At 38.5% G+C, this 26909-nt stretch overlaps 1 protein-coding gene and 1 pseudogene across 1 annotated transcript in view; both read left to right on the top strand.

Moving 5' to 3' along the window:
* The first annotated feature begins 8306 nt into the window (after positions 1 to 8306).
* On the top strand, positions 8307 to 12946 carry LOC109447588 (la-related protein 7; annotated as a pseudogene).
* Positions 12372 to 26909, top strand: part of SLC5A8 (solute carrier family 5 member 8) — a 46973-nt gene continuing 32435 nt past the window's right edge. Inside the window, exons 1-3 of the mRNA XM_074324926.1 lie at positions 12372 to 13392; positions 18366 to 18431; positions 20465 to 20524. Of these exons, the coding sequence (XP_074181027.1) occupies positions 13042 to 13392; positions 18366 to 18431; positions 20465 to 20524 (477 nt within the window). The 5' untranslated portion in view covers positions 12372 to 13041. The remainder of the gene's footprint in view (positions 13393 to 18365; positions 18432 to 20464; positions 20525 to 26909) is intronic.

Here is a 26909-nt window from a genome sequence, read left to right as displayed (position 1 = left end):
AGGAGAACTGACTGTGGATGGTGAACACACAATGTGATATATAAATGAAGTATTACAGAATTGTACACCTGAAACCTATGTAACTTTACTAACAATTGTCACTCCAATAAACTTTAATTAAAAAAGAATTGTATCTTATTGAATACAAAGTGAGATGCCTAAAGTTGGAAGAAAATTGAGACTTGTTACTGCTTTTGTAAATCTGTGTCTTGGCCTGAGGATGGAGAGTAATTGGACATGAAAGATGAAAGAATTGCTAAGCAGTTCAAAGAAAACAAGCAAATGAGAGAGAGAGAGAGAGAGAGAGAGAGAGAGAGAGAGAGAGAGTTATAAACTCTAGGAAAAGATAAAGGTTACATATAAAAGTCAATTTCTTCTTAGCACACTATGTGACTTGGCTGTAAATAATATTTGTATAGTCATAATAAAATAAATGCTGAGTTTTTTCTCTAACAAAAAATTATGATGTATCGCTATTGGGAAAACTAGGGACAGGAAGTGTGGAAGTGCGCGTCTATGTGTGTGAAGGTGGGGAAAGAAAGGAGCCTGATAAAAGTGCTAAATTCTCAGTTTCCGTAATAGAAAATACCAAAGCCTTAAAATATCAAGAAGTAGCTGTAGTACATAGCAACTTAGAAATATGGCAGTCAATACTAGAAGAATCAGCTAACAGACTATAAAAGTGGTTTTTCTGGGGAGTGGGAATTAGGACACTTGTGGAAGTGGGTATTGGTTATTTAATTATAAGACTTGTAGTACCATTTGACTTTTTTACCCAGATACATGTATCAGCTTAATAAAATCAAATTTTTTATAAAATCAGGGATCCCTCAAACTAAACTAATATCAAAAATTTTTAAATAATATTAAATCCTATCCAAAATATATAAGGATCTCATACAACTCAACAACAAAAAAACAAACAATCCAATTAAAAAATGGACAGAGGACCTGAAGAGACATTTCTCCAAAGAGGAACTACAAATGGCCAATAGACATAATGAAAAAATGCTCAACGGCACTAATCATCAGAGAAATGCAAATAAAAACCACAATGAGATATCACCTCTCCCCAGTCAGAATGGCTATCATCAACAAGACAAATAGTAACAAGTGTTGGAGAGGCTGTGGAGAAAAAGGAACCCTCATACACTGTTGGTGGGAATGCAGACTGGTGCAGCTGCTGTGGAAGGCAGTGTGGAGGTTCCTCAGAAAATTAAGAATAAAATTACCATATGACCAGCAATCCCTCTCCTGGGTATCTGCCCAAAAAAATCTGAAAACATTTATCCATAAGGACATATGTCCTCCAATGTTCATTGCAGCTTTATTTATGGTGGCCAAGACATAGAAACAACCAAATTGTCCTTCGATAGATGAATGGATAAAGAAGTTGTGGTACATATACACAATGGAATACTATTCTGCCATAAGAAAAGATGAAATAGTGCCATTGGCAACAATATGGATGGATCTTGAGATTATAATGCTAAGCGAAATAAGTCAGACAGAAAAAGTCAAGAACATATGATTTCACTGATATGTAGTATATAAAACTGAAAACAACAAAAGAACAGGACAAACAAATGAAGAAACAAAATCTCATAGACACAGACAATAATTTAGTGGTTACCAGAGGGTAAGGGGCAAGGGGGGTTGAAGATGAGGATAAAGGGGATCAAATACATGGTGACGGAAACAGAACTGACTCTGGGTGATGAACACACAATGTGACCTATAGATGATGTATTACAGAATAGTACACCTAAAATCTATGTAACTTTACTAACAATTGTCACCCCAATAAACTTTAAAAAATAATAATAAATCAAAAGTAGGAGATGATTTTTTCAGGCAGGGTGTGGAATATATTTTTAGTTCCAAACAAGTTTTGTAAATAAATAGATTTTAGGAACATAACCTGTTCCTAAAAGGTTTTAGGAACATAATCTATTCCTAAAAGTTCCTTAAGGATGGGACTTTCTGCATTTCACACACAATAATAATAATACTAGATCTGCCTTAGGAGGTTCTAGGTATAACCTGGCTTCCCCCCACTTGACCCCTTGTTCAATTCTTTCTCGTTACTTGCTGGGAGTGAACAGCATTGCTCTTGGAGAATTGCAAAGCACCAGCCTTAGCAAAGCTTACATGTCTAGGTCCATCTAATTCAGTTCTTCTGGAAATGAAGTTTGGAGAACTTGCAGGCCCTTTTCTGATCTTAAAATGAGCTGGGAAACTCATGCCTCTTTCCTTTCTTTGCTCTTTCAAAAAGGTGAAGGGGCTTGTAATGACACTCGAGGGGGAGAGCTTTTGCCAGATTAAGCACATAGGGTGCTATGGGAAATAAGTTAAATGGACAATAGATTTAGCTTAATGGTACTTTACCAACTTTCAGAATTTTTCAGTGAAGCTTCAAATTTCTGAGGACAAGAGAAAGCTCTTAGCTACAAGGTTTAGCCTTGGGTTTAGACTAGGTTGCATGTGCTTTCCACTGGGCTAGCAAAATCTCTCCAACTACTAGAATTGGAAAAGCAGCCAGGGCTGAGCTGGGAGCATTTCTCGTAGCTGTGTGAGGCCGTTTCCCCCTAGGAACTGGTTATCATTTGGTATCAACTACCGACTGGCCAGTGAAAGTTCTAACACACCACCTGGTCCAGGTGGCTGCCTTTGGGAAAATAAAGGGGCAGAGGAGACACTCAGTGCCAGTGAGCAGAGCTCTTGCAATGTGGGGATCCGTTCCTTCCCTTTTATCTTTATAAGAAAGGCAATTTATTCTGTTTGTTCTCTGCTAATGGCCCTTATCCTTATCTAGAGGCTCTGGGCCCATTTGCTGCAGTAGAAAGATAGTTCTGTCACAGAGAAGACTGGACTGGACGCTTGACAAAATCTCCAGTGAGAGCCCGTGTCAAGTGGAGCTTGAGAGTCAAGTACAGTTTGCGGCTAGGGTGCCACATTCATAAGACATCTCCCTTAGGCATTTCTAGATCTCAGGAGGAATAGAAGTACACCTTATCTAAGCTTGAAATATAAAAAATGAGTTACAAAGTAACTTAGTGAATGGATATTTGTTTTGAGATAGGTGTCTTTACAAAAAGATTTGCCACAGGACTTCTTAGATGATTAGATTGATAAAAATTCCACATACATCATTTTCAGGCCTGGATAGAAATGCTGACTAAAAAAAATCACAACTATTTTTATGGATGATTTTCTGCTGTTACAGATATTTTTTTAAACTTCCCTCCTAAATCCTATCTCCACAACTAGAATATAAAGCCCTTAAAGTAAACGATTGTGTAATACATTTTTAAAATCTCAGTTTCTAGACCATATCTTATACATGATAGGTACTGAATATATGCTGTGTGTTGATGATGACATTTTCAAATACTTTACTCCCTCTATATAAAATATTGAGGAATATCTATAATAAAAACCTGGGTCAGATTGAGGGCATATCAGGTCTTCTTTTTTTTTTTTTGCTTATTTGCATATTCTAATTTTTCTACAATGATTGGGGATGGGGGAGAATCTCTGCCCTCAGCAACATTCTCCCCTCCTAGAGGAAAAAGGGGCCACAAATGTATTTGAATGTAATAATCAATCAATCAACCGAAGCTAACTTTTTTTGAGCGCTTACTATATGCCAGGAACTGCTTTACATGTGTTAGCTTATTTAATCCAAAAAATGATTCTTCTAATCACAGGTGTATCAACATTGTCTTGAGAAATATCCTGTGCTCAAAAGCTGGATCATTTCCTGATTTTATGTAAGCAGACTGACGTACTTTTTGATTCCGGTCATAGTGATGCAGTAACCCTTGTACATTCATTTGAAAGACTTTAGGGAAATGGTCACTATATTGACACAAAGGTGTGCCTTTACGGTACCATGAAATTGGGACTTGTATGTGTCATAAGTAGAGGTGCAAACGAACTAAAGAAATTCTTTCTTATGACTAGAGATTTTGAAACTATGAGTCAATTGAGTTCTAGACTGCTTCACGGCATGAAGATAACTTGTCCACTAGATGAGAAATCTCCAAGTATTACCCTGACTGACTAATTCATCTTGTGAAGCACGGAGTGATCACACACACACACTTTCAATGACTCTATGTAAAGTGAAAAGCAGCCTACAACATACAGGGGTTTTTGAGGTTGGCCTGCTAGCCCTGAGTACTGCCCCATCAGATGGGCAGTGGAAGCTAGTTTATCCTACCTGTGATTCTCTAGTGTCTCCAGGGAAGCAAAAAAAAAAAAAAAAATCATACATAATGAAAGCAAAGAGAAGTCTTTGGCAGCCCAAGGCCAACCCATCACTCCACCCAAACCAGAAAAGCAGGAGCCTAATGCTATGGAATGTGCTGTGTTTCCTCCTCCCACCAGCCACCAGTTGGACTTGTGGCTTCCTGAGGTATTCCTGAAACTCAGGGAGAATGAAATTGGGAGAACAGGTCACACCACGCTGCCAGAAACTGGAGTAGTCACTGCAGCTACAGCAGAAGATATCACTTTAAAGAAAATAATAATCAGAAAGATCATTAGCAATGAAAACAATTCCCCCTATTTAGATTGGTCTACTGCCATTCTAGAACGTTTCTACCTTCTAGCCCACAGTGAAGAATAGGCACTACAGAGGAAAGTAATGGGAATGGCTGATGTTGGCAGAAAGGAGTATCAGAATTTTTGGAGCTGGGAAGTTCTAAGACCTAAGACCTTCTACTTCCCGAAGAGGAAACTGAGGCACAGAGAAATGCAGAGACTTGCCTATCACACAGCACAGTCAGTACTAGAATCCAGATCTCTGGACTTTCAGTTCAATGTGCTTTCACTTCAGGCATGACTTTTTTAGAAAAAAAACAAAACAATATAACACTTCAGAAAATTTAGAAATTTTAGCAAAAAAAAAAGTCCTCCATACTCACAACTTTCCAATAACTATCATTTTTGTATTTTTTTCTTCCAACATGTGTTTGTTCTCATATGTTTAATATAATGATAATCATTAACCATTCATGTCTCTATTTTTGAAAACAAGAAAAATTTTCTCATTGCAATTTAAGTAATTTTTAATGTTTATTCATATTTATTTATTGAATGTATACATGTACTGGGTATTGTTTTACATAAAACAATATCCCTGTCCCACAGAACTAACATTTCAGTGGGGTAGACGTAAAATATATAAATAAACAAGTAAGTAATGTGCAACATTCCCCAACTAATGTGGATAATTGTTCCTGAATACAGCCCCTTATGGAGAGAAAATGTAGCTCATTTTCTCATAGGCTGAAAATGTAACTAACATTAATTTCAACGGGAATGTCGCCATGCAGCAGCCTACCCGTCTGTCCCCTTGTACCTGCCCCCAAAGAAAGGAGAGTCTGTGAAATGGATCCTTTCAGGGACCTTGCTTCACTTTTGTGTTTGCACCTTACGTCTCCCTTTTTGGTCCCAAAAAGATGGCTGGTCAGCCAATGACAAGTAATATTCCCCATGGGGGGGGTGGGGGGGGCAACTCAAGCCAGGCGCCGTCGAGTGGGGACCAACAGGAGAACCCACGGGGTTTGTAGATGTGGGCATAGCCCCCCACCTTCCCCAGGCTAAGATAAACCTCTGCCTCTGTGGCTGCATTCCTTCCCAAAACCTGCAAGGGAAGAGATTCAATGATGTGCTCTCCATTTATTCATATGCATATAGGTTTTGTCCCTTGGGGAAGTACAAACATCCTGACACTTGCGGTCCAGCTGTCTGCAGGCAAAGGTGATTGGCTTGAATCAGTTTCCTACTATGGTGCATGGAATTCACAGATCTTGCGATTGCCAAGCTTTATCCCCACCTAACTAATAAAAGCTAATGCATTGGCCGATTAGGCACGTCCAGTTCTTGAGGCTGCAGGACCCTTGGTCCCGCTTAAACTCTATTCATGGCTACTGTCTTCTCTTAACCCTGCGCCACCCTCCTCACTCCCCACAACCCTCGTCACGCTGGACGCGACACAGGAACATTTTTTTCTCTTGAATCCCGAAATTAACACCCATTTATGCTAAAAACAACACCAATCCCATTAAAATAGACAAGTTATATCATAGGCAAATAATTATTATAAGATGTGTCTGTGCTCACAGAGCATCCGTATGATACCCAGTATTTATATAATTGAATGTTGAATGAAAAAAAAAGATGAACCATAAAGACTAAAGACGTGGATGAAAATGATGCACAAAATGAATAGTTCTGTCAGGATAGCTTTTTCCTGTGGGCCCTGCTCAGGGCTCCATCCCCCTCCTCCTCCCATACCTTACTGGAGCTGTCTCCAGTTGGCCCGGCAAGCTCCCGCTAAGAGCTCCATCCCCTTATTGGAGCTGTCTCCCACGGGAACTATGGTTAGAGGCCTCCCCGTCAAAACAATGTTGAGCGATCACAGCTGCTAGGGACGGACCTCTCCTGCACCCCGGCCAGATTTTCCCCCAACCCGGAGGCCTAACCCTATAAAACAAAGCGCCCAACCCCAGTGAGTGCTCAGTGTTTGGGAACAATCCTGCTGAGCCATCCAGAGTAATAAAGCTGTGTTCTCCCTGATCTCTGCGTGCCGCTTGAGTCTCTGGGTCCTCGTCATTTTTCCACAACAGTTCCATGAGTACTCTAAAAGAAGAAACTTAAGGCAACCTGCATGATTCCCAAGGCTGTAAGGATGACACATGGCCACATGTGCCTGTGGCTTCCTAGCCCAAGAGATCCAAATCCAAATGTGAAGAATGATTCACAAGCCAAAGAGCAGGTATCAAGTAAAACTGATTAACTCTACTTCTTGTAACATCCGCACCCCACCCCCACCCCAACAGTTCTATACAGGGCAAGACTGAGTAGTATAATGGCAGGTAGTGATAAATGGAGGGAAAACAAAACATATAATACTATGTATATTTATATGTATATGATATATGTTATGTATATAATCTATACAGCTCTCTGTATATAAATCAAATATGTATCAAGAGGAAAGGGAATAATGGGGGTGGAGGAGGAAGGTCACATCTGATACAGAATAATTAGGGAAAGGAAGTTCTGACTGGTCAGAGGTGACATTTCAGTACAGCTGTGAATGATGTGAGAGAGTGAGCCATGGAACTATTTAGGGAAAGAGCATTCCGGTAAGAGAACAGGAACTGCAAAGGCCCTGGGGCAGAGCTTGTTTGATGTGCTCAAGGAATGGCAAGGAGGCTGGTGAGAGGGAGCCCAACGAGGGAGGGCAAAGTAGCAGGAGCTAATGCTGGCCAAGTAGCCAGGTGCTAGGTTAGGGAAGGTCTTGCTGGCTACGCTCACGACCTGAGCACTTACCATGAATGGAGCTCGCAGGACTGGCCGTTGCTCTGGGTGAGTCAGGGAGTGAGTGAATGTGAAGGCCGAGGACACAGTGTACACTGTAGGCTTTATAAACACTGTGCACCTAGGCTACACGACATTTATAAAAATACTTTTCTTCAATAATAAGTTAACCTTAGCTTACTGTAACTTTTTCACTTTATAAGCTTTTTAATTTCTTTAACTTTTCGACTTTCATAATAACACTTAGCTGAACACAAATGCCTTGTATAGCTGTACAAAAATATTTCTTTACATCCTTATTAGTAGCGGTGAGTAACGCATTACACTACGTCACCATGGCTACAACATCACTAGGCAATAGGAATTTTTCAGTTCCATTATAATTTTATGGGATTGCCATTGTATTCGCGCTCCATTGCTAACCGGAACACTGTTACGCGGTGCGTGACTGTTGTTGACAAGCCTCTACCCAGTAATCCACCGAGTGTGATAGGAGAATGAAGTCTGTTTCAGACATGCTGCCTCTCAAGAGATAGGCCCTGTGAACTCTTTCTCCAGAAGCTGCTGGACGGTGTATGCAGCCAAGACAAACATACCAAAGAAGAAACACGAGCTTCAAGAAATAAGAGGTCAACTGGATAAAGACAGGGAATATCCCCAGAGTATAATACACTGAGATCCCAGGGAAATAACTGTGCAACAGGTCTAGAGAGCAAACAGTTCCCAGTGATAACCTGATGTATTGAAACATATTGAGTGGAGATTTACAGTCTTGGGGAAAGAGTTTGGGAAAGAGATGAATGGGCGAAGGGTACAGGGAGTCTACTCTTTTTTTGTGTATGTGGACAAACTTTAGTTCCCAGGTTTCAGGATAGAAGTTTGGCCACAGTTGTGCCCTGTGTCCTCTGTCCAGAGTCTCTCTGGAAGGTACTGAAAAGAAACAAGAAGTAGAAAGAAAAGAAAGAGTCTCAAGTTAAACAGGCACTTGCAGATATAGCTAAGCAAGTGGACTTCTCGTTTGGAGATGCAAATTTTCACAAAGGTAGATTTCTTTGAGAGCACATAGAAAAATCTAGAGTTGGGTATGTTGATATATCACTTCTCATGTCTTGTAACAAAGTGAGAAAATTGACCACTGGTGGAAAGCTAATAGCCAGAGCACTGAAAATTTCAGCTGTTGTAGGGCTGGATTTAAAAGGCACCAGGATCAGGAGAAAAAAGCCTTTGGGTGAAAGACCACAGGATGAGGATGAGTAGACAGTGTATGTGGAATTACTTCCCCAAAATAATCACAGCTGGATTGAAAGAGTATTTGGGAAAAGTGGCAATGTTGTTTATGTAAGTATACCACATTATAAATCTACTGGAGATCCAAAGGGATTTGCCTTTGTGGAATTTGAAACAAAAGAACAAGCAGCAAAAGCTATTGAGTATCTTAACAACCCACCAGAGGAAGCACCAAGAAAACCTGGTATGTTTCCTAAAACCACAAAAAATAAGCCCATTCCTGCCCTTAGAGTAGCTGAAGAAACGAAAAAGCAGAAGAAAGGGCAAGGGAAGAAGGAAGACAGTCTCCAGACCAAAAGGCTGGACGTGGACACAGGGAAAGACAGCAGTGGCTGCAGAGTGAAGAGCTCCAGGACCACGTCTGAGGGCTCTGAAAGAGAGGTCACTGAACCCCAGAAGCCATCCTCAAAGGAAAGGAAGAAACGGGAAAGAGCTGAAGTAACCAGCTCACCTTAGGTCAGAACAGGGAAGAGGAAGAAAAGTAGCTCTGAAGATGCAGAAGTCTTCACCCCCAGATCAAAAGTCAAGAAAACGGCTCAGAAAGACAAACTTAAAAAAGCCTCAGAAATGGCCAAAGAATACAAAGATTTAGAAGACTCTACTGACGAGGAAAAGGATACTGGAGATACAAAAGACAGATGCATCTTAAAAACAAAAAGGACGCATGAGATAAAACATAAAGAGAGGCACAGAATGGGAGAAGAGGTTATACCAAGATTAGACTGGCAAAGACTCAACATGCAAGTAAGCATATTAGATTTTCTGAATAGGATTGAAAAATATTTTGGTTCACTTCTTAAGATTTCATTGGCTGCTCAAGCTATTTTTAGGAAATCCATTTTTATTATGGTAGTAATATATAATGAATGTGTGTTTTTTTAAAAAAACCCTACATTTACTTAAATACTTTTTTCTTTAACTTGTAAATTAGACTTTTTTTCTAAAGACAAGTATATTGTATACCACAATTTTTCATTAAACATTTGATGAAATTATCTTCCGTAATTCAACCTCAAAGTGATTTAGTAAATAAATGTTTTCAACATTATCATTAAAAAAACCAGACGTACAAATTGGCAGTTACAGAGTAGTCAGGGGGATATAACATACAGCATAGGGAATATAGTCAATAATATTGTAATAACTATGTATGGTGTCAGGTAGGTACTAGACTCTGGAGAATCACTTCATAAGTTATATAAATGTCTAACCACGATGCTGTACACCTGAAACTAACATAATATTGAATGTGAACTGTAATTGAATATTTTTTTTTTAATTTTGAAAGGACAATAGGAAAATATCTACAAATTTTGAATAAGAAGATTATGACCTAAGGTTTTCTCAGCTGAATTTTCTTTTCATGTGTGAAAATACCAGATAAACAACATTATATAGGCAAAGGCTTGGAGAATAGAGAATTCATGAATTCTTTTTGAAAACACTGTTTGGATAAATATATCAGACATTTGCAAGATCTGAAATAACAGGGTATAGATTATACATAGTTCATGGCATTCTGTAAAAGTAATAAAGCAAGGGAAAATAGGGAACACAGGCTGTTTCTAACAGCGGTACTTCCAAAACATCTTTTACCTCAGCCCCAATGTCAATAAATTCGAAAGCAGCTAAAGAGTTATACAATGCCAGCACTTACAGTGCCAGGGATATTTGCAGATAGTCTCATCTAATCCTCTACAACACTATGAGAAAAGAATTATTATCTGCATTTTAGATGTGGGAAGCTAAGGCACAGAAGTACTTGCCCAAGATATCACGGCTTGTGGATGTCTTCAGAGTCTAGAGTTTAACCTCGAGCTGTTCTTCCTCTAACATGACTGCAAAGATGTATTGGTCATTAGCTGCCTGAGGTTCTGTTCTTAACTCTAGATATCTAAAAAAAAAAAAAAAAAAAAAACCAACAAAACAAGTTTTGTTTAAATAGCATCTTCTCGTATCTAGGGCTATTGGCTTTAAAGGAAGTTTCCAGAAAATGCATTTAATTGCTAGAAAGTTTCCTGAGCTGGATTCCTCTGTGTTACGCTTACAGGTTGTTTATATATTGGGGGTGCCAAAAATATATATACAAGTAGCTATTTTGGTCAGCGTTGCTCAAGCAGTAGTTCTCTGTCATCAGAAGTGTCTGGACGCTGATGGTAACCACTTTGAACAGCTCTTGTAATTGCAGAAGTCAAATGTGACTTGTTATTGGTATATGTTATTACAATTTTAATACGGTTTTCCTTTCTTAAAATGTGTGTACATTTTCTTAGCACCCTCTATATATACTGTATATATTTTCTATACTATATATTTTTTACATATTTTCTGACAATTAAGTTCACAAACATGTTGCAGTGATGTTACTAACCTTTTTTGATAGTAGAGGGATTTTTCATTATGAATTTGTACCAACTGGACAAGCAGTTAACCAAGTTTACTATTCGGAAGTGCTGAAAAGGCTGCGTGAAAAAGTTAGATGACCTGAACTTTTCATGGCTCTTGCATCACAACAATGCATCAGTTCACGCGGCACCGTCTGTGAGGCAGTTTTTAGCCAGTGAACAAATAACTGTATTGGAACACCTTCCCTGATCTGGCCCCCAAGTCATCTTTCTTTACCTGAAGATAAAGGAAATATTGAAAGGAAGACATTTTGATGACATTCAGAACATCGAAGGTCATAAGACAACAGCTCTGATGGCTATTCCAGAAAAAGAGTTCCAAAATTGCCTTGAAGGGTGGACTAGGCGCTTGTGTCGGTGCATAGCTTCCCTAGGGGAGTACTTTGAAGGTGACCATAGTGATATTCAGCAATGAGGTATGTAGCACTTTTTTTTAGGATGAGTTTACAAACTTAATTGACCTCATATATGTATGTGTGTATATATATATATACATATACATACATATATATGTATACACACATATATACGTATGTATGTGTATATATATATATACACATATATATGTGTATATATATATGTATATATGTATATGACAGAGCAAACTTCACAAAATTGCAACATAATTCTAAGCCACATATTTGTTTAAGTGATTGCTTTACTTGGATTTCACTTCTATTTCCTCTTCACATACTGGGCTCAGCTAAATGTATTCTGTTTATCAAGGCTTGTTTTACCAAATTATACAGATGTACGAAAATGAACAAGCATGGCCTGAAATAGACCTATGTCTGGGCACATTTGGCTGGAGTGTCCATTTTAAAAGAAAAACCCGAGAATCGCGTTGCTTTACAAGCGTGACTCATGCATGGTTAGTAACATTCCAAGGCGAGCCACTTAAAATATGTCCTGAGTACTGATACTGGCGATGATCTTGTCTTCCATATGTTTTCAAGTGCCGTCATGAAAGTGTACATATTTATGCCTACATTGAACACACTATCTACGTTTGGGCTCTACCACATACAGCAAATGATTAAGAGAACACATTCTGAAATCCTAACTGGATTAAAAATCCTAATCTCCAGCATTTCCTTGGGCAAGTGATTTAACCTTTCTAAACCAGTTTCCTCATTTTAAAAATGGAGATGATTCCTATCTCAACAAGGATAAATAGCAAGAATTACACTAGTTGATGTATAAAGTGCCGAGCGCGTTAATGTATCACATGGTAAAGGCTCATTACATAGTAGGTAAGGCTCCTTAATATTACAGCAACTATGATTTCTATGAGAGACTGTCGGGCATCAAAAATAATTGTGGAATGCAAACGCAGGCAACCAATAGCACAGACCTGTCCCTCTCCTTTATAATTGCTTACCTGCCTCAGGACTGATACCTCGGCTCAGAGCACACTGTCCCCACTCTCCCCCCGCCCATCGCCCATTAATTCATCAAATAAGGCGATTTAAAAACTTCAGGCGTATCTTCTTATGAGGACCCGGACTTTTGAACTGGAAAGCTAAAAAAGAAAAGGTGACAACTGCCCATCGATCGCCTGCTCACTTAAATGGTGCGTCCCATCCGGTGCAGTTGATACAATTTGCGCCGAGCGCTCCCTGTGGATTCGCCAGACGTGGAAGAGGATCCAATTGTCACCTGCCCAGGTGTCCGCGGCGCCTGAGAGAGCTGGGCCAACTCGGCTTGGCACCTGGTGAGCGCTCAGCGCGGCGTGGGAGCCTCCCGAGGTCTCAGACCCGAAGGTGTCTGTTGGCTGCGGTGGGTGCAGAGGTTGCTAAGGGCGCGTGCCTCCCCCCCCCCTTCGCTAGGCTGTCGGGGCTCTCCGGGACAGACACCTGAGGACGCCTCCAATCCCCGAAGGGCGCCACGCCCGCCGCGCCTGCAGCGCGGGGAAATAAGAAGTGAGCGCCAGGCAGCCCAGGTAGAGCTGCAGTCCAGGCTGCGCGCTTCGAGGACGCCAGTTTACGCACAGGGCCCCTCTGACCGTGCGGAGATGGACCCGTCACCGGGTATCGGCACCTTCACGGTGTGGGACTACGTGGTGTTCGCCGCCGTGCTGCTAATCTCGGCCGCCATCGGCATCTACTACGCCTTCGCGGGGGACAGCCGGGAGACCTCCAAGGACTTCCTGATGGGCGGCCGCAGAATGCACGCCGTGCCAGTGGCGCTGTCCCTCACCGCCAGCTTCATGTCAGCCGTCACCGTCCTGGGCACCCCCGCCGAGGTCTACCGTTTTGGGATGATATACAGCCTCTTCGGCATCACCTACTTTCTAGTGGTGGTCATCACCGCGGAGGTCTTCCTGCCAGTGTTCTACAAACTGGGAATCACCAGCACCTATGAGGTAACGGGCGAGGGTGGGCTGGGGAAGGCAGAGGCGAGGACTCGTCAAGCTCCTGGAGGGATTTTCCCGAGGGCAGACTCACCACCAAGTCGAAATGTCTCCCCGTGCAGGTCCATTGCCTTCCTCCCCCCCGACACCCCCCTTTTGGGAAGAGGTGTCCTTTAAAGGAGAAAAACATCTTGGGAGGTACTCCCAGGGTCTCAAGTGAAGGAGACAGCCTTCCAAAGTGATTAAGACCTGTTGTGTTGCTTAAGGCTTTTTCTGCTTTAACATCTTTAATTCCGAGTCAAGGGGAAAGATTTGAAAACTTTTTATCTTGGTGGAGGGTAAGTCATTCAAGTTTCAGCGCCTCCTCCTTGAAATGAACCCCCTTGTTCCAGATCCTCAGGCAAAGCTCACTTTTCCAGGATAGTTGGTGGAAACATTTGTACTTTCCCCTCTCCCCTCTTCACAGACACACCTTCCAAAGAGAGGCTGGCCCTCCAGTGGTTAAGGTGCTGTATCTCTTGTCCCAGTACCTGAGTTTGAGATCAAATTCTACCACTTAACTAGGTGGGTAAACTTGGGTGACATATTTAACTTTTTGTGCCTAGTTTTTCATCTCAAAATGAAAATAATACCACTTACCTCATGTGGTTGTTGGGAGGATTAAATGAGATAATACAAGTGTAGCATTTAGAATAGTGTCTGGCACAGGGTCAGTGCTGAATAAATATCAGCCATAAGTTTTGTCGTGGTGGTTCTGGGAGACGTGGTTATCTTGGGATCACTAGGAAAATTTGACTGCAAGGTTTTTAAACAGCTCTACCTGCCATCTCTCTGGCAGATGATTTCCTATTGCACAGGTCCACTGGGTATAGGTTTTCTCAAGTTGCCTGCAGGAAAGGGCTTTGCAAAGATGGTGACTGTTTGGTTTAAAGAGCTGTTGAATGGGAATGTTGGGGAGGACAAAAGCTCAGGGGATTGGTGGGGTTCAGTTCATTGCCCTCAGTGATCTCCTTCAGTCAGGTGCTAACCCATGAGCCACATACACACGCCTACAGAAGTGTCTTCTCTGATAGGCCATTATCCGGGCAGCTCTGAGTCTCATTCTCAGCAGCTTTCTCTGTCCTTGAATGTATATGGTGTTTGCTCCAATCCAGAGCTACTGGAAGGTGGTTTCCTAGTGAGGCTGGTTCAACGGCCCCAGTGCCACTATAAGTGTTGGTGACAAATTGCAAGGGCTCTAGTGACGTCATCTAGGGCAAGGCACCCCTGGGATTGCATTGCCTTATACTCCATGTGGTCATTGTATTTGGGAGAGTGAAAAGTCTTTACCCCAGAAGTGAGCAGGATGGAATGTCTCTGATTTGCTCAAAGATAACAAACTGATTGCCCCAGGCCAAACTCAGTCTTCAGTCTTTTTTTTTTTTGATCCTTAGGGTGCTTAAAAAAAAAAAAAAAAAAAAAAAAAAAGCATTTAATGATGGTGAGAAGTTAAATAAAACTCCAGATTCTGGCTTCTTTTGACTGGTGACCTTGGGCCCACTTTCCCTGTGGCCACAGGAAGGCAGTTTCTGGCCGTTGCTATCACTCTATACTGAGGACCCATCATTGTGTTTGCATGGTTACTTTCTTATGACAGAGAAATCTTTATCTGCACTTAATGTCTTTATCAAAAAACAAAAGGGAAAATGGACAGGGGTGAAAGGAGTTCTTATTTCAAGGGAGTGGTGAGAGAACATATTTCTTAGTGGCTATGAGGAATATTCCAACACATTAGTATGTGAACACCTGGCCAATGTCACTCACGTATGTTACCTCATGGGACCCATAGACATTTGGGTCTGTGAGCTCTGATCTGTCGTTCCCCAACTGCAAATCTCAGAAAGGCTTTGAAGAACCTGGCAAGATGACCTCAGTCCCCACAGATGAGTGCTGTTCTCGTTATCACTGAGGTGTGCCTCTGCAGGCCAGCAACGTTAACTCCACCAGCAACAGATTTTCCACACATTTCCAGTGGTGGAGCCTACGTTAGCAGGGTTCCAGTTAAAAATGGCAAAAAGCTAACATTTATTGAATGTTTAATCGATGCTGGGCCCTGGGCTGAATGTTTCACATACATTATCTAACTCAGTCCTCAAAACAGCCCTTGTAAGGGAGGTACTATGAGAGCCCCATTTTGCAGCCCAAGAGACTCAGAGTAAGTTAAGCCACAGAAGGGAGCGTGAAGCAAAGTAGACACTTGCCTAGAGGCTGTGCCGTAGTGCGTCTTGGCTGCTTCGGAAGGTTCTGGTGAGGCTTCCTGAAGAATATTTGTTTGTTTTATGCTGAGAGGTAGAGCCATCCATACAGAATAAGACGTCTAGCATGGAGTGATACTGGCATTCTTGCTCAAGTAGTAAATGTCTTCCCATTTACAGTTCATTAGCTAAAATTGGCTGTTCAGAGCATCTTTGCTACCTATCACTGCCTTCAAAGTTTAGTCCTGGTAGGTGTTTAACAGCCCCCAGACCCACAAATAAGAAGTCAAATGCAGGAATGGGATTTCATTCACCACTTCTGCAGTATCTTTCTGGATCCAGCAAAATCTGGGTGTTTGAACTGAGTTGTCCAGACTCTTTTTCTCCCCCTCCCCCTCCTCCTCCTCCTCCTCTTTCTCCTCCTCCTCCTCTCCCTCCTCCTCTTCCTCTTCCTCCTCCTCCTCCATTATTCAGTAGAAGTCTTAGAGTCCCTAAGTTATTCAAAGTTCTGAGGACTGTGAGAGATCTTTGTTGCTATAGGCACCTTCTATTATTCTGTAGTTTTGTCTGGAAATCCTAGAGCCTATGTCTATTAATAGCTCAGTGCCTTGGGCTTCTGGGAGGCCTCCAGGTATTTCTTTAGCAGCCCAGTAACACTGATAGCTGAGATAGTAGACTTCTTGAATCTGTCTTGAGGTGGTCTTCTGTGAGCTTAAATCCATAGGTTTGCCTGGATCCAGCTGATCTTGGGGGGGAAATGCACACACACACACTCAAGTTATTTGGTTCAACTTGCTACATTCTTACCTTTATTACATTCTCTCTTCACTTTTCTTTAGTCTCTAGCAATGTGGATCCATGTACCCAGAAAAGGCCAAAACTTCTCTATTCACGTACATTCATTCCTTACTACAATTTTACAAAATAACTCTGAAGAGAGGACACTGCCCTGTTTCCAGGCTTCAAGACACTTCTTGAGTTTTCTAAATGCCTTCCAGATTATCCTTGGATGATTCTGACAACACGTAATTCACTGAGATTCAGATTCTCAAGGCCTGTGGTTTGGATACCAGCTTCTTCTCGTCTTACTGCTGAATGAACAGTTTACAACATTTATAGCATTTGGTAGTCTCCAAAACTCTGCAAAGCCAGAGTGGAAAGATTTATTTATAGGATCCTCATTTTCAAGAGGAGGAACCTGAGATTTTGAATGACTGCCCCAAGTTTGTGGAGTCCGGAGGAAGGCTGGGACAAGGGCTGGAACTCTTCTCCTTAGGTGCTACACTGCAATATATATATATATATATATTTATTTATTTATTTATTTTTTTACCTGTCAGTTATTTTTGGAAGTCCTACTATATGTTTGTGCTACCCACTCACTCTGTATGAATCTTAGACACATGGTCAGTTTGTTTACTTGTTTATTTTGAATAATGTCGTGGTTACATGCACAGATTTTCGCATCAAATGGTACTTGATTTGCACTGTGCTGGCTCTAACAATTATTAGGCTGTAACCTTGGTGTTCTCTCTGAGCCTTTGTGTTCTCACGCGCTGATACATAGAACCTGCCTGCGGAATTGTTGAGAGGACAATGTACAAAGAAAATAATCTATCAATGTGAGCTGTGGTTATGGAGCAAAATTATCCTGTGTTTTCCTCTGACTATGACCTAACATCAGTTTTTCTTTCCTCTTTTTCCCCCTGCTGTATGAAAAGATTATTGTCAGCCTTAAAATTCTCTCTACATGTAGTGATAATCTTTAAGTTAAAGACTATTTTGGACCCCAGGTTCCTTCCAGTTCTGAAATTCTAGAATTCTCACTCTATAATGCATTATGATATATCATACAGGAGATAAGCAGATTGTATCATAAGATATAGCCGACATCAAGGAGAGTAGGAAGAATTGGCAGGGTCGTTGGCTCTGAACAGAAACTGACTTGGGTTGACTTAAGGTAAAAAAAAATATTGGAAGAATATGGGAGTAGCACATATAACAGGGAAAAGCTGCACAAACAGACTGTGAAAAGGACAAAAGCCACGGCAGACTCTTCAGGCCCCCTTGTCAGAATCAACCTGCTTTTGCTCCATTCATTTTCTCTTTATATTAGGTTGGTGCAAAAGTAATTGCGGTTTTTGCAATTATTTTTAACCTTTTAAACCGCATTACTTTTGCACCAACATAGTATCTTGCCTCTAAGATTCAAATACCCATTGGGAAGAGAAGCTGATTAGCTGAGTTGGGTCATGTGATGCAGGGCACCGTGATTGACAATCCCCTCACAATTGCCTGCAGTGGGAGAGGGTTAGTTTACTAAGTGAATTAAAGGAAATGAATGGAGTAGATACCAAAAGCAAGGGGGAATCAACATTTTGCTCATTTAAAAAATGCAGAATATAAATTCCATTTATATGACGTTCTGGAAAAAGCAAAACTAGGGGTGGAGAACAGATTAGTGATTGCCAAGGTTAAGAGGTCGTGGAGGGTTTGACTATAATGGAGCAACATGAGGGAGTTTTCTGGGGGTGAGGGAACTGTTCTGTATGTGTTAAAACCCACTGAACTGTACTCTAAAACGAGTCAATTTTGCTATATGTAAATAAAAATAATAGTAAAATAGAGAATACAAATTAACTATGCAATTGCTTTACATTTCTAACTCCTTTACTTCCTAAGCTTCTGATTTAAGAAAAAAAGGTGTCCAGAGGTTAAACATATTAACCATGTTTTCTTTTTTGGAAACAGTATTTAGAACTTCGATTTAACAAATATGTTCGTCTCTGTGGAACAATCTTCTACATTATTCAAACAGTAAGTAGCTCTCCATTAATTTATTTGATCTTTTATCATCTAAAATATTTTTAACCAAGGCATCGGTGCCAAGTTTTTTTGGCACCGATGCCTTGAGAGGTAAATAAAGAAATGTTGAAAGTAGGAGAAAACAAAAAAGGAAAAACACTAGTCACTACACAGCATTAACCCTTAAGATCACTAAACAGTGTTTTAGCAAATATATTACTTCCTGGAAAAACAGAATGATTTCAATGAATGTTAAACATTATATTGATCAAGCAACAGTTATGTTGTTTTAGGAAAATATGTTTTTCCCTATCCCACCACCTCACCAAAATCTCTGTAAAGGCATTATTGAGATGACAAAGATATTTGAAAGAGCTATAGTAGCTGAGAGTAGGAATTGTAACAAAGGGAAAACAAATTGTATGCTTCATAGTATTTTGCAACATGTTGAATAGGTTTGAAAAAATTTACTGACATATAAAGACATTAGGAAATACTTTTCTTTATTGGAAAGCATAGTTTAAAAATGAATCATTCATCTCTTTTAAAAAATTGAAACATAGACCCAATTGAAGCAGTCACTGATTGTAAAACAACAGAACCATGCACTCGAGAGGTGTTTTTACACTTGATCTTAGCCAAAAGGCCAAGAAGCAATGGAGGTGTTTTTAAAGCCAAGCAACAGTCCAGTAATTCAAGAATATGCAAGTATAGATTTACTGATTGACACAAATGGAAAGCAGAGATTTGCCAAGCAGTCAGTGACAGAGAATGCTTCCCACCCTTCATCCAGGCTGCTGGAGGCTTGTCATGATCATTGTCACATGATTTATATCTATCTTCCTCTTGGCAGCTAAGTGCTCTAGGGATGGGTTCGATAATAGAAGTCTAGAAAGTTTTCATTCCCATCTCTATTTACAGTACCATTTCTCTAATCAAAAGCTACCTAAGCATTTCTACAACACAAGAGAGTGCCTTTGTAAATTATTTAACTCAACTCTTATTTATATCTTTGTAAATTATATCCCTTAAATTATATCAGTCCTTAACACTTGCAGTGTAAAAGGAAGGGGCCCTTTGGGGTCTGGTAGAGATTCTGGCACAGAGCTGAGGCTGGTAGCTTGTACTCTCTAACAATTCAGACACTCTTTGGATCACTGTTAGAAATGCCAATACAAATGAAAAGTGGGGGCTAGTATTTAGAAGCTGGCCTGTGGTCATGTTTTCACATCTTCACTTGGATAGAATAATGATTGTGGAAATGTAGTTCATCCTTGCAGAAAGAGGGGAGCTTTAGTATCTCCCATTTGAAGGATTTACTTCCATAGATCTAACCATGTAATATAATCAAATATTCAAATACTACATAATATGGTATTTTTATGTTTTTATAAAGAAATCGTAGAATTAGCTTCTATGTGATATATTTGAAAGATCAAGTACAATGGCAATGATATTCTGAGCAAAAATACCTTATTTATCTTATTTACTGTTGTACCCCCGATTACTGAATATTTGTTAAACGTGTAAATGAAACAAATAAACAAAATGAAAAAGATGGAATACAGTTTTGGTTGGCTTTCAGGAATTTTTAGTACAAATTTTCACTTTTGTTTAATAGGCATGCAAAATTTTACAAACGAGTTTCTGAAATTTTCACTGTTTTCCTAATTAATTATGTGGTGATTACCAATAATAGTTTGAAGGATGAGGGGCCACCCACTTTAAAATTTGTATTCTTTCATTCTCATTGTTTTAGATCTAGGATAAATGATTTTAAACTTGAGTTGATGGATTAGTGACTACACAAAGCACATGAAAAGTCCATATTTTTACACAACATTCGTCATAAAATATTTTGTAAGCTATGACCACACCATAACTGGAAAACGAGAATCAACTTAAATAACATTTTTCAAGTTATAAACAAATTTTATTAAGCATATTGAAACTTCTATTTTAATTCATAATTGAATTTATAGAAAAAAATACTGATATTTTATTTTGTAATTCATAGTATTTATTTATTTTCTTCTTCCTCCTAGATTCTGTATACAGGAATTGTTATTTATGCCCCTGCCCTGGCTTTGAATCAAGGTACGTTTTAGAGTTACCAATTATGTCACATTTTGGGATTCATTTTTAATAGACCCTGTTCTCTCTTTGGGGAGCTGGGGAGATGGAGGAATGTTGCCAGTGACCTGCATCAGCTTGAGGTGGGAAAGGTGGGTTCAGTGTCTCCACTAGCAGTTTCTTTGGGTTCCTGGGTCCGTAGCTCCAAAAGTTCTGTAGATCAGTAGAGGGACAGACCTCACTGGGCAATGATTCCCTAGGATATGCCAAACAGCCATTCTCCATTCCTCAGAATGAGCACCCCCTGTAATCTAAATCCTGAATGACTGTGCTTCCTCCCTTGGTGGTTGTCACCAGGAGCACATCTCCAAAGGGCTTCTGTGTTGTTTGGCTCAGTTACATTGTAAAATCTGGCAGGGAGAGAAGATTTTTCTTCTCCCCATTTCTAATGTGGTCCAAAATGCAAAACAAACAGATCTGTGATCTGAAATATCAGATTGTTCTAGGGACAAAAGGACAGATGGCTATAGTGTCCTTATACACAAATGTATTAAGGTTATGCTGATCAGCACAACCTTAAATCTATGCTCTAGATTTGGGCAGATAATAGCAGTGAAGCTGAGATCGTTTACTGAGATAGAGGTGTGTGTTATATCCTCAAACAGCTTCAGGGAAACCCTCTGTCCTTTGACTTCTTATCAATCACAAGGGAGTTTACCTCGAAAACTTCCTTGTAAAATGCACAAGTGGACTTTGTGATGGGAAGGATGTGGTGTACTTCCTGGAGTTAATATAAATTGAAAAACACACACACAAAAAAAAACCCCTTGCTAACTCCACACTCTTAATTTTTAAATTTCATGACGGGAAGAGAAGTGTTATCACCTACGTTATTATAAAACACAAGCAGTATCATTACAAAGAACTCCATTATATAATGTGCTCTTGAATTCTGAATGGTAGGTATGTTCCATGTCAATATTACCAACATCATGAATGCATCATTTCATATGCAAAAAAGTCAGTGGTAAACTTAATAAGTTACCTATTGGCTTTAAGTGTAATTAAAGATGTTGGTTTTAGGGTTTTAAAGTACAGTTCTGGTAAAATGAGAGCACTACTTTCAATCTGTGAAGAAATCGAGGACTCGATTCTTATCAGTTTATTGATCCACTTCCTTGGACTCCATTAGAACCTGGGGACTGCATTTTGACCACTTCAATATCAATTGTGGATTGCACTGTGACGAAGGCAGTAGGCACAAGCATAGATATGTTACTTGGTTTGAAAAAGGTGCGCAGTAGAAACCTGTTTAACTGAATTAAAACTTCACATTTTCTAGGTCCAATCTTTTTTTTTAAATTTATTTTTAGTATGGAAAACTTCAAACATGTACTAAGACAAAGAGAATACTGTATTGAATCCTAATACACCTTTAACTCTGCACTAATAATTATCAACTCTTGGTTAATTCACTCCCTGTTTCCCTCACTAGATTGTTTTGCTGTGAATCTGAGATACTTTATCATTTCATCTGTATTGATTATCTCTTTTAAAAATAAGGATGTGCTTTCCCCCCCCCCCCCCGAGATATAATTGACATTATGTTAGTTTCAGGTGTAAAACATAGTGATTGGATATTTTTCTATTTTGCAAAATGATCTCCACAACAAGTCTAGTTAACATCCATCACCATACATACACAATTTTTTTCTTGTGATAAGCGCTTTTAAGATCTACTCCCCTAGCAACTTTCAAATATGCAATACAGTACTGTTAACTATGGTAACCATGCTGTACATTACATTCCCATGACTCATATATTCTATAACTGGAAGTTTGTACCAGGATGTGATTTTTTAAAATACAGTTACACCATCATCATATCTAAGACATTAACATTCATTTTTTAATATCATCAACATGAAGTCAGTGTTCAGATTTTCCTGAATTTCCCCCCAGAGTTTGTTAGAATCGGGATCCAAATAAGCTTATTAATTGTATTAGCTGATTTGTCTCTTAAGTTTTTCTTTCTTGCTTTTTAAAATTGAAAACTATTTTTGCTGAGATATAGCTTATATACAATAAAATGCACAGAACTTAAGTGTACAGTTGGATGAGTTTTGACAATTTTATACACTTGTGTGTCCACCACTCAACTCAAGGGATAGAATATTTCCATCATCCAATTCCAGAAAATTTTCTTGTGTGTCTTTCTAATAAATCCCCCCTACCATTCCGAGCAGCCAGTTTCTGATTTTTATTACCATAAATTCATTTCCCTTGTTCTTAGATTTTTTTTTTTTTTTATAAATGGAATCACGTAGTGCCTTTTTGCATCTGGTTTCTTTTCCTGAACAAAATATTTTTGAGACATTTATTCATGTTGCTACATGTATCAGGAGTTCATTCTTTTTTTTATTGTTAGTATTTTATGATATGCACCTACAAAAATCTCTTTGTCTGTTCGCTTGTTGATGGACTTTGGAGTGTCTCCAGTTTTAGGCCAGGATGAATTAAGGTGTTAAGAACATTCTTGTACAGGTTTCATTTCACTTTGCTTTGCTTTTTGACACACATTTTCATTTCTGTTGGGTGAATACCTGGAAGCAGTATAAAGTTAAATATGTATCTGTTCTGACCTACCACAGGGTAGATGCATATAGGAAATTTAAAGAGAAACTGCCCAATAGCTGCTCTACTTAGCAAAATGGTTGTTCCATTTTATATGCCCACCCCACAATGTATACGAGTTCCAGTTACTGCACATTCTTGACAATATTTCATATTTGTCTTTCAATTTTAGCTATTCTAGTTGTATGTCTAGTATCTTATTGTGGTTTTAATTTGCATTTTCCTGATGACTACTAATATTGAGCTTATTGGTCATGGAAGAATAAAATAAATACAAAAAGACTAGTAACAAGTAGGCAAAAGACTTGAACAGTTTACAAAAGCAACTATTCTTTCAATCCATTAAATGGTATATTTATTCATTTACACAGACCTTTTAAAATTTCTCTCAGTAATGTTTTATGGTTTTTGATATCGAAGTCTTGTACATATCTCTTAGATTCATTCCTAGATAATTGATGTTTTTGATGCAATTGCAAGTGGTATTGTTTTATAATATCATTTTCTGATTATTCATCATTGCAAGTATATAAAAAATACAGTTGACTTTTATATGTTGATCTTTTTTTTTTAATTTTATTGGGGAACATTGGGGGACAGTGTGTTTCTCTAGGGCCCATCAGCTCTAAGTCATTGTCCTTCAATCTAGTTGTGGAGGGCGCAGCTCAGCTCCAAGTCCAGTCGCCATTTTCAATCTTTAGTTGCAGGGGGTGCAGCCCAGCCTCCCATGTGGGAATTGAATGGCCTCCGCTCCAGAAGCTCAGTGGCAGCTCGTTGTCTTCAATATAGTTGTGGAGGGCACAGCTCCCTGGCCCCTGTGGGAATCGAACCGGCAACACTGTTGTTCAGAGCTTGAACAACTGAACTATCTGACCCCTCTATATGTTGATCTTTTATCCAGAGAACTTGCTAAATTTACATACTAATTCAAGTAGGTTTTTGGTAGTTTTCTTAGGATTTTTATGTTGTTTATGAATAGAGACAGTTTTAGTACTTCTTTTCCAATTGTATTCCTTTTATTTCTCTTTTTTGTCTTACTGCACTGTTACTGTGGGAAATTATATATTGATTTTCGAATCTTAAACTAATTTTGCATTCATGGGATAAACTTCACTTGGTCATAGTGTATTAACCTTTTTATATATTGCTGGATTTGTTTTGTAATATTTTGTTAAGGATTTTTACAGTCCATGAGGAATATTGATCTGAAATTTACTTTTCCTTCAATGTCTTTATCAGGATTTTTGTATCAGTTATGCTGATTCATAAATGAGTTGGAAAGTGTGCCCATTTCTATTTTCTGAAAGAGTTTGTGTAAAATTGTGTATTTCTTTCTTAAATGTTTGATAGAATTCACAATGAAGGCCTCTGGGCCTGATGCTAGTTTTTGTGGATAGGTTTTGGTTTATGGATTAGATTTTTAAAGCAAACATAGTTACTCATATTTCTAATTCTTAGTGAAGTGGTCTTGGTGAACTGTTTTTCAGGGAATTAATTCATTTTGTCTAACATCAAATTCATTGGCATAAATTTCTTTATAATATCCTCTTATTTGTTTAATGTTTGTAATATCCATAGTCCCTCCTAATTATTCTTAATGTTGATAAGATATCCTTTCTATTTTTTTCCTTGCTATCTTACTAATCTTTTATTGTTGTTTTAATTTTTTCTAAGAACCAATTTTTGGCTTTGTTGATTTACTTGTTTTTGCTTTCTATTTCATTAATTTGTGCTATTATGGTTATGATGTTTTTCTTCTACTTTGGGTTTAAATTTTCTAGCTTCTCAAAGTAGAAACTTCGATTATTGATTTAAAATTTTTATTTTCTAATGTAAACATTTAAAGCTATAAATTTTTATTTAAGCACTGTTTCATCTGCATCCCACAGATGTTGATATATGTGTATTTATTATCATTCAGTTCAAAACATTTTCTATTTTTTTTCTATTTCTTTTACCCATAGGTTGTTTAGGAGTGTGTTACATAATGTTCCAATAGTGGGTGATTTTCTAACATATCTTTTTGTTATTAATTTCTAAAGTAATAATACTTTCGTCAGAGAATTATTATAATTTTAATCCTTTGAAATTTATTGAGATTTGTTTCATGGCCCAGGATATGTCCTATCTTGCCCAAAATCCCATGTACTCTTTTTTTTTTTTTTCCATGTACTCTTATAAAGAATGTGTATTGTGTTGGGTGTCATGTTTTACAAATGTGAAAGTTTCAGTTAATTAATAGTGTTGTTCAGATCTTCTATGTCTTTACCATTTTTTTTTACTTGCATCAGTTATGGAACAGGGATGTTAAAATTTCCAAATATAACTGCTAAGTTTTCCTTTTCTCCTGTCCTATCAATTTTTACTAGATGTATTTTGAAGCTCTTTTAAAATCTCTTTTAATTTATAATATCCCTCCTTTTTTTTTTTAAATTGCAATTTATTTGTTGAAGAAATTGGGTCATTTGTTCTGTCAGGTTTTCTAGGTTCTTGGTTTCACTGACTACATCAGCATGGGGTTCATGTTCCCAGTCCTCTGTGTTTCTTGGGAACTAGTAGTTGGAACTAGAAGCTTTCTCAGACTCCGGTTCAACTTTTTGGAAAGAATATTTCCTAGACGGTTTCATTTATTTCCTTCAGAAGGCACAGAATGACAGCCTTTATTTTTTTTTTATTAGTAGCAATTAATGATCACTCTAGGTCTATTATTTCATTAGGATTTATAAGATGGGTATTCTAATTCTATGATTCCATCTTCATTAGATAGAATACTCCTATAAAGAGATACTTCATCTTGTCAACTGTTTGGTTACCATGAAATATAGTTTGTATAGAAAAGGCAGGATAAATGTCTGATTTTCCACCTTTATTTATCAGTTTTATTTGTAATAGATATATACTATGTCAGAGAAGCAATAGATTGGGGGAGGGGGATTATCACTTTGTGAGGGGTAAAATGTCTAATTATTATATTGTTTTGTACACCTGAAACTAATAAGAGAAATAATAAAGTCCCACTATGATTTGAAAACAAAACAAAACAAATTATAAATTGGTTCCCTGCTACTCTCTGCAGGTAACTGAAGGTTTTTTTTTAAAAAATCATTGGGAATGCATGGATTTAAACAGCTGATGTTATTTCATACCATTATGGTTATAATTATTGATGCTCATATTGTCTCATTTTTGTCCAGCAGGAGTCTTCTTAAGTTGTCTTCTGAATCCTTTCGACATGATTCCAGTAGTGCTTAATAGTTTCTTTGTTTTGTGGAATGGCCAGATGTTTCAGTCTTACCTTGTAAATATCCTGGCCCAGCCAGGTATCTGCTATTCTTTTTAGGAAGAAATGGTATTTAGAGACCACAATCTACATAGTAGAGGTATTCATTCGACTGAGTCAGTCATTTATTCTAGGTCTTTTCAGTGAACAGAACTGGAGGATGTATATTAAAGAAAAACTAAATTAAGAAGTTGTACTAGTATTTCCAATTTTTCAAATTCAAATTTTGGATTATAGGGTGTTTGCCTCACGACTTTGATTTTATAGTTTGTCTCTTTTATTTTATGCTGAAACTATTGTTCTTTTAAAAAATATTAATGAGATTATTTATTTTCTTTATGCACATATATACTCATATACGTATATATTGCTTTCTCAATTTTGGCTGCACATTGGATTCACCTGCAGCATTTTAAAAAACACCAATTCCTAGCTCTCACTTCTTGTGATTCTGAATTAATTGGCCTGTTGAGTGTACAAGTCATTGGGAATTTTAAAATCTC

This window comes from Rhinolophus sinicus, linkage group LG02, assembly GCF_036562045.2.
Source record: "Rhinolophus sinicus isolate RSC01 linkage group LG02, ASM3656204v1, whole genome shotgun sequence".
In the NCBI taxonomy this organism is placed as follows: domain Eukaryota; kingdom Metazoa; phylum Chordata; class Mammalia; order Chiroptera; family Rhinolophidae; genus Rhinolophus; species Rhinolophus sinicus.
Note: the sequence above shows the minus strand (reverse complement) of the source record. Positions and strands in the feature narration are given on the sequence as shown.